The 11,623-nt window shown below is 54.9% G+C and overlaps 1 protein-coding gene across 1 annotated transcript; it reads right to left on the bottom strand.

The window, feature by feature from the left end:
• Positions 1-2,259: 2,259 nt before the first annotated feature.
• KRT8 (keratin 8) lies at positions 2,260-10,153 on the bottom strand. The gene is made up of 9 exons (XM_086713297.1): positions 9,704-10,153; positions 6,767-6,975; positions 6,091-6,151; positions 5,299-5,394; positions 4,515-4,679; positions 4,108-4,233; positions 3,188-3,408; positions 2,991-3,049; positions 2,260-2,684 (listed from the first exon to the last, which is right to left on the bottom strand). Exons 1-9 carry the CDS (start codon positions 10,043-10,045, stop codon positions 2,494-2,496), a joined length of 1,470 nt encoding a protein of 489 aa, XP_086569423.1. The 5' UTR covers positions 10,046-10,153; the 3' UTR covers positions 2,260-2,493.
• Positions 10,154-11,623: the final 1,470 nt, after the last annotated feature.

The raw sequence follows: 11,623 nt of genomic DNA, 5'->3' as shown, positions 1-11,623 counted from the left end.
TCCATCCTTCCTCAGTGTCCTTGTCTAAGCTCTGGTATTTTGTTATCTCCTGAGTGACCTTGATCACATAGTAGGTACACAGCAACTGGGACAGGAAGGAGGGGGAGGGAGGGAAAAGGAATTCTCCCCGAAGCTTTTCTGTCTTTCCCTGAACAAACACCTGGGGTGTAGAAGGAAATTCTAGGAGGCTACTGGTGGGACCCTTGGCTGCCCCCTGCATGCCCACTGTCCCGGGGGGCAGGGCCTAATAAGAAAGGTGGCTAGCTTCAAGAAGGATTAAGGGGGGGCACAATAGAAAATATTGACTCGGGGGGCGCCTGGGTGGCGCAGTCGGTTAAGTGTCTGACTTCAGCCAGGTCACGATCTCGCTGTCCGTGAGTTCGAGCCCCGCGTCGGGCTCTGGGCTGATGGCTCAGAGCCTGGAGCCTGTTTCTGATTCTGTGTCTCACTCTCTCTCTGCCCCTCCCCCATTCATGCTCTGTCTCTCTCTGTCCCAAAAATAAATAAATGTTGAAAAAAAAAAATTAAAAAAAGAAAAAAAAAAAGAAAATATTGACTCGGGGCCTCAGTGGGCAAGAGGTCCCTTTCACTTCGTGGTGGGCTTGCTCTGGGCTCTAACACTACCCTGCCACCTCCTGGGACCTGGTGAGTCAGTCACACGTGAGCAGAAGGCTGGTTAGCGTTGTATATATACATTTGCAAGTTGCAACAAAAATGAATTTACTTGAAGCTGCTGCCACAATAATTAGAGATGATGCTGTTCTAAATTTTTTGGTTACGTTTCTTTATTTTTGAGAGGGAGAAAGAGACAGAGCATGAGCAGGCGAGGGGCAGAGAGAGAGGGAGACACAGAATCCAAAGCAGGCTCCAGGCTCTGAGCTGTCAGCACAGAGCCCGGCGCAGAGCTCGAACTCACGAACCATGAGGTTATGACCTGAGCCCAAGTCACTCAACAGACTGAGCCACCCAGGCACCCCAGTGCTGTTCTAAATAATGGTGCTTAGTTTTATCATTGAAGAGGGAAGTCCTTTATTGCAACAGAGTCCAGAACCCTGGCCCCGGGAGGGGGTGGGGCAGTAGAATGAGGGGAATCAGTCTGGAAGCAGCTTCACTGAGGTGGGTGGCTAGGGAGGTAGCAAGATAGAGTCCAGAGGCTGGGAAACCAAGGGTCTGGGGACAGAAGCTTGGAGACCCACAAGCAGGACCAGAACTTGAACTTCCAGTGCCAGCTGTCCACACTTCTGTATTGTCTTGTTTATTCTCCCTTGGTGTTTCGGAAAGTAAATAAGGGCCTGTCCACACTTAGTCTAGGGGGCCAACATATCAGCCTAGAACTCCCTGGTCGTGGCAGTGAAACCACAGGCCAGGGATGCGCTGCCCCACCTCGCTGTGTCCTAAACCTCTGGTCCTGCCCTAGACCTTGGAGGCTGCATTTCAGCAAAAACAGGCAAACCCCTTTACACATTCCACAGAATATATCCACACCCATATACACACAGCACACCCTCCACATGCAAACACAGAACGCACACGCCCTTCGCATACTCAGCTGTGTCTATAATATAAAAAGTGCATTTAAAAGGGTGGAAAGCGGGGGGGCAAAGACCACTGTACGGTGGGTGCAACCGTGAGTGGAACAGGGAAGAGCCCACTTATCAATGCCAAGTCCTATACGATCTTGGCTTCTAGAAATTGCAGGTGTGACACACACCCAGTTACTAGAAATGGACTCTGGGCTTCTGAAGGGATGGGAAAACCAGGACTCCTTGGTCCTCAGCTGCAAAGGAATCACGATGGTAAAAAGACATCTGTGGCCACCGAGAAAATGCCATGTGCCTGGCTGAGGAGGAAGAGGAAAGGCTTGGGAACTGAACTGGGTTCCAATGCCAGACCCTCCTCTTTCTAGCTGGGCCAGTTACTTGGCCCTATGTGCAAGCGGTCCTGTGATGCTATAGAAAGGAAACTGAACTCTCTCCTGATAATTCCACCCAAAACCTGCTCTGCTGGCCTCGAAGGCTTTGTTGCACAGATAAAATGAAATGGGTATTTAAGAGCACGTTAATGGGCAAGGCGTCATCTGGCTTTCAGCAAAGAAGTCTCTCTGGGAACAGCCTAAAGAAGGCAAGACTTTCCTCCCCGGTGCCCCCTACTTTCCAGGATCCCCTCCCCCCAGCTTCTGAGTCCCAAGAGAGGCCTCCCGACCACCTCTCCCCCACCTCACCCCACCCCACCCCTTAACACGGGCTGCACACAGCCAAGTGGGATTGGCAGAGCCATCTGAGGCTTTATTTGGGAAAAGACTCTTGAATTGGCTTTTAGCTGGGGGCAAGAGGGGGTACCCAGGGCAGTGGACTCCCCCTAAGGGTAGGCCGAGGACTGGGGCGAGGCTTAGGTGGGCCTCCCGTTCCCGATGCTCCCCTGCACAGCTCCTTCCCCCACAGGCTCTATGGCAGCCACTGGAGCGGGGAGGCTGGGAGAGACCACAGTGGTTGTTCACTTGGACAGGACGTCAGACGACTCGGACACCAGCTTCCCATCACGGGTCTCGATCTTCTTCACCACCACAGCCTTGGAGGAGCTGACACGGCTGGAGGAAGCAGAGCTCCCACCAGAGCCGAAGCCAGACTGCATGGCATAGCTGAGGCCAGGGCTCATGAGGCCCCCGTAGGCTGAGACCAGCCCACCTGGTCAGGGATAGAAGCAGTCACATGAGCGCACAAGGCCATGTACACATCAGGCTCCGTGTCCCCTGTTCCCTGTCACTCCCTACATAGTCCGCAGGCCTGGGAAATCACCCTGCTTCATTATTTTAGGATTACTGGGGGGAAACCAGGAGCAGAGTAGGACAGAGCTTTGAATTAGTTATGTGACCTTGGACAAGACATCTGACTGCACCCCAAGTTTCCTCACCTGTACAAGAGGGAGACGTATAGGAGCTGGCTGAAAAGGCCCCACCCTCCTGCCCTGCACCCCAGGGCCAGGACACTCACCTGAGTAGCCGGTGGAGGTCTTAGTGTGGATACTCATGTTCTGCATCCCAGACTCCAGCCTGGACCCAGAGGACACACGGGACATCAGAGCCAACTCCTGACCCTGGTTCCAGGACCACGGGACTCAATTCCCACCCCTCCCCACGCCAGGTCCCAGGGCTGGGGCGCCAGGGCCGCCCAGAGACCCCAACACCCACCTGCTCTCCTCGCCCTCCAGCAGCTTGCGGTAGGTGGCGATCTCGATGTCCAGAGCCAGCTTGACGTTCATGAGCTCCTGGTACTCCCGCAGCTGCCGGGCCATGTCCTGCTTGGCCCGCTGCAGGGCAGCCTCCAGCTCGGCCACCTTAGCATTGGCGTCCTTCACGGCCAGCTCCCCACGCTGCTCGGCATCAGCTACGGCGGCCTCCAGGGAAGCCCTCTGTGGGGGCAGGGAGAAGGTAAGCAGGTCAGGGCAGAGCCTGGTTATCTCCTCCCCCTGCACCCACCTTCCCTTTCCCTTTTTTAGGGACCAGAGCCTCTCCCTGACCTAGATTAACCAACTCCACCTAGCACCAAGAAAATGCTACCAATGAGCTTCAGGAACCCAAATAGAGTGGGGCGGGGCAGTGGCTGGCGGTGGTGGAGCATGTGACTCTTGATCCCAGGGTCATGAGTTCAAGCCCCACGTTGGGTATAGAGTTTACTTATAATAAATAAATTAAAAAAAAAAAAAAAAGGAACCAGAATAGGGAAATCCAAGCAGTTCCCAGACTCTTCCTTGAACAAACTTCTCACCTGGGACGCCATGAAGCATCATCCCCGCCCTAACTGGGCCAGCTCTCTGCTTTCCAGACTGTGTTAAAAGCAGCAGAGCCTGACCTTACCCTGATTTACAAGACAATAAAATAAAGCAGGCTTGGGAGAACCCATTCTGGACCCCAACCTGTCTGTCACACCCCCTCTGGCCCCTGTGACGTCCCCAGGAACCTCTTCCGCGCCCTTCAGCCTCCCAGGAGCAGCCTGAGAACCTGGAAGTCCGGTCTAGGATTCTTTCCCAGGCCCCTCACTCCCTGCTGCATTGCTCACTGTCACCCACACAAGTCCAGGGATCCTCTCCCACCGCCAGCCCAGCCCATACCTGGTTTTTGAGGCCCTCAATCTCAGCCTGGAGTCGGTTAATGTTCCGGTTCATCTCGGAAATCTCCGTCTTCGTGCGACGGAGGTCATCCCCATGCTTCCCGGCCAATGTCTGCAGCTCCTCGTACTGCAGGTATGAGGCAGGAGTGAGGCAAATGCCCTGCTCATCTCACCTCACCCCTGCCCCACCCCCACCCCCCCCACCCCACCCCCACACACACACGCACACACCACTGCCGGCCTTCTTCCAGACCTCCAGGCACACGAATATCCCTGTCTCCACAGTACCCACTCAGCAGGCCCAGCTCACAGCAGGCAAGGTCGACTTTGAAATCCTGCTCCCTCCTTAAGTACTAGGGCACAGAACCAGCCAGAGGGGAGGGCCAACCTAGTGACCCCACTCTTCACCTTGATCTGGTACATGGTCTCAGCCTCAGCCCGGCTACGGTTGGCAATTTCCTCGTACTGGGCCTTGACTTCGGCAATGATGCCATCCAGATCCAGGGAGCGGCTGTTGTCCATGGACAGCACCACAGACGTGTCTGAGATCTGGGACTGCAGCTCACGGATCTCCTGTAGGGGGCAGGTGGGGTGGGGGGGTAAGGCCCTGTCCCTGCACCCAAGAAGTCCCCTCTGGCAGAAGGAACTTCTTTAGGGACAAAACGGAGGCCAGCAACAGAGGAGAGAAGCAGGTGGAGTTAGAGCCGGGGAGAGGGCCACGTTCCTGAAGAAGGAAGACATGTCAAAGACCTGAAACCTGGGGGGAAGTACAGGTGAAAGAAGATAAGGATAATAAGGCAACCTGGCTTCAGGTGTGTAACCTGAGCAGCAGCGCCCTTCCACACTCAGCTACCAGTAGTAAGCCCCTGAAGAGCTTTCTAGAAGGCCCAAAGATTCAGAACAAAGGCTCTGGGGACAGAGCAGGTTCAAGTTGTAGCTGGGTCACCACTCTGTATGAAGACCTTGGACAAGATACTTCATTCCGGAGCCTGTTTCCTCACCTATGAAATGGGGTAATAAAGCCTCCCTCACCCTCATGCAGGGGGTGCAAAACATATAGAACCGTCATGCTGGGTTATGTCAATAATTGTAATCATTCAGTTGGTGATACTCTGCCTGCTGATGCACTGGGGGCTGGGAGGAGCCTCTGACAGGGCAGGGGACCCTCAGTCCTCAGCCCCCAAGAACATACCTCTTCATACAGCTGCCTTAAGAAGTTGATCTCGTCGGTCAGCCCTTCCAAGCGGGACTCCAGCTCTACCTTGTTCATGTAAGCTTCGTCCACATCCTGGGTGGTAGGGGAGGGGCAGCCTGAGCTGAGTGTCCACACACAACCCCAACCAGGGACACCCAATGGCCCAGACACAGAACCTCTAACCAACTGACTTTTCCACCTCACTCCATGGCCTGATTCTCCAGCCTCAGCCCCATCACACCTGTATCCCCAGCCCAAACACGTTTACCTCAGTTTCTGCAGCCCTCCTCCTCCACTAAGAGGCCCTTCCATGGCCAGACCTCCATTTTCTTTTTTTTTTTTTTTTAATTTTTTTTTTTTTCAACGTTTATTTATTTTTGGGACAGAGAGAGACAGAGCATGAACGGGGGAGGGGCAGAGAGAGAGGGAGACACAGAATCGGAAACAGGCTCCAGGCTCTGAGCCATCAGCCCAGAGCCTGACGCGGGGCTCGAACTCCCGGACCGCGAGATCGTGACCTGGCTGAAGTCGGACGCTTAACCGACTGCGCCACCCAGGCGCCCCCAGACCTCCATTTTCTTAACCACGTCCTAACATCAATGTTCAGAGTTCTGTCCAAATGTACCTAAGTATCCCTCGGTCCTTGTCTATCTTTCTCTGCTGTATACCTGGGAGGCACCCAAATGCCCCATTACTTGGACACATTTAGGGACAGAACCCGGAAAACCTCCTAATCCAAGTCTCTAAGCCCCGCGTCCCATGTCTGGTCGGGGAGGAGTGTTCCCTCACCTTCTTGATGAGGACAAATTCATTCTCCATGTCTGCACGTTCTTTGATCTCCTCCTCGTATCTGGTGAGGAACAGAATTAGAATCAGAGGGTGAAGGCAAAGGTGAGGTTATCCTGAGTATTTGGGGAGGCAATATCTAGGAAACTCAGTTCATGAAGGACACGAGGGCTGGTCTGGTGCTTCGCCCCAACCAGTCAACTCTTTCCCCACCCCTACCCCAGGGCTATCATCAGCCAGTGGGGAGGCCTGTGGCAGGAAACCCCTCTCTGAATCCACGTGTGCACATTGGATTAGGCATATGAAGAGGGTTAGCAGCGGGGATTGACAGGAGACCTCAGACAGAACTTTCTGGAGTGTGCTGGAAATCAAGGGTAAGGAGAAAATGAGGCCAAGGCTGCAGGTACGTACCAGAGGCCTCTCCCATCTGATGCTTACGACGTAAATATTAACATATACCTTGTTGTCCAAATCTGGACAGTTCTGAGATCGAAAGGGGGTGGGTGCTGTTAACAATTATGCCTGGACAATGGGCATAAACCTAGACTGTTCTGGAAAGCCTGGGCCTCTGGTCACCCTAATTACATAGGACTGCACTGCCCAACAAGCAGAGGGCCCTGGGGTCTTAGGCAGGGCAGGAGGACTTCAGTCGGTAGGGGGCGGTGGGAGGGCAGCTCACTTATTCTTGAAGTCCTCCACCAGGCCCTGCATGTTGCCAAGCTCCACCTCTAGCTTCAGCTTCTCCTGGCCCAGGGTGTCCAGCTGCCGTCGGAGGTTGTTGATGTAACTCTCGAACATGTTGTCCATGTTGCTGCGAGCGGTTTTCTGCTGCTGCAGGAGGTTCCACTTGGTCTCCAGAATCTTGTTCTGCTGCTCCAGGTGCCGCACCTGCATGAGGGAAGGAGGGAGCAAGAAGGTCCACATCAGGCCATCAGGTGCAGTGTGGGGGGAAGCAAGCACTGTCCTTTCCTCTAACCCACTTCCCGGGCAGTGGGGTCTCCAGAACCCAGAGAGCTGGTTAGCTGTTCTGGGAGAATCACCAATGGCCTGAAAGAGCCAGCACGGCGGTGAGTGGACTAGGGGGCCATGTGCCTCTAGTGCGGGGGTGGGGACAAGTGGGGATGATAGGCAAGTGCATAGACGGAAGGGATCAGCTAGGGGAGTTACGCTGAAACGATACTCGTAGAACGAATAGGTCTTCTTTACTTAGACTGTGTATTACAAATCAGCAAGAATAGCCAAGTTTCGATTAATACTTTATGTAAGGTTGAAAAGGAAATTCAAGGGCTCATATCAAATATTGCTGTCATCATCATTATTATTGGGAGTGGCTCTGAGGGACTCCTAGAGATTACAGAGAAACTTGAGCTCTTCGGCCTGGAGAACACTGACCAGAAGACCCAGGTTTTAGCCAAATGCTGCTACCAACCTGTGCCGAGCAACATTCAGTTGCTTACTCTCTCTGAGCCTGGGTCTCCCCAACCCTGCGGTAGCCTAAAGAAGCCCAGGCAGGCCCTTTCAGGAGCCTATCTCTGTGCAGATGTCACTGGGCGTTGGGAAAGGGGCAAGAGACCAGGCAGATCTATGTGCAAACCAAACACCCCCGTCTCCACCACACTCCCTTTGTGATTCTCCAGCATCATGGAGGTCTTCCCACTGACCCCCACCCCCGAATCCACAGCCCTCTCCTCCTGCCCCAAACACAAAGTTTCTGGGTTCCTTGGGCTCAAGGGATCCAGATTTCAGGAAGAAACTAGGGCATATCAAAAAGGATTTTTTTTTTATATAAGATTTTATTTTTTAAGTAGTCTCTACACCCAACATGGGGCTTGAACTCACAACTCCGAGATCATGAGTCACATACTCCACTGACTGAGCCAGCCAAGCTCCCCAGAAAGGAAATTTTTAAAAGAAAGAATAACAGACTGGTTCCAAAAACAAGAATGTGTTTTTCTTAACCCCAAGTCGTCACTTTTTCTGTTCTTTAACTTGAGGGGACTTAAAAGAGAAGGTGGATTTAAGGGTCTGGTCTAGAGCCAACAAATTCTTCTCTAGAAATCCTTTCTTCCCCATGTCATTCAGCCCCCAAATTATAAAGAGTACATGATTTTAACCTTTAGCCTTACTGGACTGCTTAATATGGGCCAAGCACTGCTAAGCTCTTTACATACATCATATGCTTGAATCGGCAACACCTCTTTGATTTAGGGATTATCAAGCCCATTTTATAGATGAGATCAGATTTGGCAAAGTAGCCCCATCAAAGGGAAGGGCAGAGTACTGTGATCCAGGAACTCGGACTCAGAGCCCGGTGCCTAACTACTCACTTGCGAGGACCCCAAAGCTAACAAAACCCCGTCAAGGAGTGAAGTCAAGGGTGCTTTGGGCCAAGGGGGCAGCAAGCCGGCCACAAACAGGGGAGTGCCAATTCCCTGGGGGACTCCAATTCCTAAGGGCGTCACTCTGCCCCAGGATTTGCCTCCTTCCCTTCCCACAATGCCTCCAGGAGCCACTCAGCAGGGAGTGGCCCAATCCTCCAGCGCGCTGGGCACTCCCCCCACCCCCACCCCCACCGGGGCCCCTGGGGCAGCAAACATCCAGGCTGCAAAACCCGGCCCCGATGCCTGCCGTCGGGAAAGTGGAGCCAGGTTGGGGCGGAGCCGGGATAGGGAAGAGTGAAAGGGGCCAAGGGCCGAGTGGGGAGAGGGGCGTTGGCAGACAGACACCTTATTTGAAGCCATAAACTATGGGGTTGAACAGGACACGAAACCTGGGCGAGGTATCCAACGCCCGCAGACTTTGAATCCTGGATGGAGCTTTCCCGAAGCCAGGCCCTGGCGTCCCCTCACCCCGACCCCACCCCCCAGAAACTAAGAGCTCCCCAAGTAGGGGAGCGCTCCCCCACGATGGAAGGCCTCAGCCCCTCACCCCACGGGGCGGGGCGGGGGGGAGACGGGGGGGGGGAGACGGGGGGGGGGGGGAGACCGAGGCTCTGCCCCGCCCGACCCCGCCCACCCCGCGGGTTCCCAGGGCAGGGGCCGGGTGATGACTCATCTCGGTGCCCCCACACCCGGGCCCTGGGACGACAAAGGCCTCAATCAATATTTGCCTGGTTGAGTCAAGGCACCCGTTTCCTTCTTCCAGAATCCTATCGAACCCTATTTAAATTAAAAAAAAAAAAAAAAACAGAGGGGCACCTTTGGGGAGCCCTAGGGGCAGGGCTAGGGAGAGGGTGAACCTGGACGAGGGGCCTCCCGTCCCACCCCACAACTGAACAGCTAAGGCTCTTCCAGGCCTAAAGCTTCATAGCCCGGTCAGCACTCGGGTAGGGGTGAGATGCGTGAAAGGAGGAAGCCTCAAGGTTGAGAGTCAGAAGCGGCCCGGACCCTCTCCCCACAGATGCCCCAGCCCAAACCAAAATGCACGGGAGGACTGAGTCATCGCTGGAAGGGAGAGTGTTGCAGGGTGGGTGGCGCCCAACAGGTCGCCAGTGGAGAGCTGGAGATGTACCCACAGACTGGGTGACCAAGAGACCGGTCGGGACCCCTGGCAAGCCCCAGGCACTGCCAGCCACGCGGGGGGCGGAGCGGGGGGGGGGGGGGGGGGCAGTCCTCACCTTGTCGATGAAGGAGGCAAACCTGTTGTTGAGGGTCTTGATCTGCTCCTTCTCCTGGGTGCGAACGGCCTGGATGTTGGGGTCCACCTCCAACTTAAGGGGGCTCAGCAGGCTCTGGTTCACTGAGACAGCCGTGATGGCCCCCATACCGCCGGGCCTGCCATAGCCCCCAACCACACTCATGCTGCTGCCCAGGCCACCCCGGAAGCTGCTGCCGCTGCCCACCCGGGACAGGGCAGAGCTGATGCGGGAGCCAGGCGCGCTAGTGAAGGAGAGGCTGCTGAAACCCCGGGGGCCGGAGGAGGACACCTTGTAGGACTTCTGGGTCACCCTGATGGACATGGTGGAGGCCGGTGTGGAGGCTGGAGTGGAGGCGAGTAGGCTGAACCTGCCTGAGGTTCGAGAAGAAGCCGAGAAGCTGCTTCTATGGTGGGAAGAGCTCCCCAGGGTTGGCCCTTTATAACAGAGAACACAGCCCAAGGGGAGGGGGATCAGCCTGGTACCTGAGTGGCTAGGCCCTGAGGGGGCTGGGCCTAACCCGACACCTGCCACCTACAGGCCGGACTCAGGTGGGGGCAGCAGAGAGCTGCTCCTACCCAGGAGCCCACTCTGGCACTGCCCCAAAAGCTCAGAAAAGAAGGATTCCGGAAGTGTAAAACTGGGGAGAACAGTTGCCTTGCAGGGGCCCCACATAACAAAGAGACTTGCTTGGGGTCACCGAGCCGCTGCAGTCCTACTCTGGGCGTCATCTCCTTCCCTCCTTGGAGAAATAAATGCAAGGACTCAGAAGCATAGCAGGAAAGGGATCCCTGAACCCCCAACACCCCAAAGACACCACCTCATGTTGTCTCCATGTTGGGTGATTATGAAACTCTGCCCAGGCTGGAGGACAGGCCCTCTAGGTTCCAAATCCTTGAACCTGAGGCCAACCAACTGTCTGGTATCTCCTTGGTTGCTTTTTTTTTTAATTTTTTTAACATTTATTCATTTTTTGAGAGACAGAGCATGAGCGGGGGAGGGGCAGGAGAGAGGGAGACATAGAATACAAAGCAGGCTCCAGGATCTGAGCTGTCAGCGCAGAGCCCGATGCGGGGGCTCGAACTCATGAACTGTGAGATCATGACCTGAGCTGAAGTTGGACGCTTAACCGATTGAGCCACCCAGGCTCCCCTTCTCCTCAGTTACTTTTTTTTATAGTGCCCAAAGGGGCTAGGTAAATAATTGTGGCATAAATGCACACACACACACACACACACACACACACACACACGCATACACACTGGTTGTCTTCCCTCTGGGTCTCTAGGTGCAAGATAAAGTGAGATCCAACAGAGCACTTTTCCTGCACACGGCCTAGTGCCTTCCTCTCCTCCCAAGATCCCAGGATTCCCCGGGGCCAGGCTGAACACTGTAGGCCTTACTAAAGGGCACAGAGAATGAAAAATAAGGACTAAGGCAAGATGGGGGAGCCCGGGAGAGAGGGAAGCTGCATTATAATTGCTCCTTGGAAGAGTGAGTCATTCCCATAGCGCCCAGGGGGTAATTCACAGGAAGGGAGGCAGGATCCTGAGGCAGGAAGGTGTGGGGTGGGGTGGAGTTGGGGGCACTGATGGTGAGTCAAGCTGTAGCCACCTGGCCCCTCTTTCTCTTCTCAGGCCGGAGGAGATGGAGGAGTCCCTGCACCTGTCTCCCTGAACCCATTATCAGAATGAGTCAGGACAGCAGGTTGGGGCAGAGCACGCACCTGTAGAAGGTTGGAGAATGGGGAGCTGTGCAGGGCACCCCGGGGCCTGGGCGGGCTGGGCGGGGCAGGCTGCAGGTGTAAGGCAAGAGGTTTGGGTCCCTGAGGCAGAGATTCCAGCTGCAATTAAGTGATGACTGGGGCTAGATTTTCGGAAAGTTCCTGCAGGGCATGAGGTG

Source organism: Puma concolor, chromosome B4, assembly GCF_028749965.1.
Source record: "Puma concolor isolate L17-30 chromosome B4, mPumCon1.1.hap2, whole genome shotgun sequence".
In the NCBI taxonomy this organism is placed as follows: domain Eukaryota; kingdom Metazoa; phylum Chordata; class Mammalia; order Carnivora; family Felidae; genus Puma; species Puma concolor.
The sequence above is the reverse complement of the archived record's forward strand: the minus strand, read 5'-3'. Positions and strand labels throughout refer to the sequence as shown.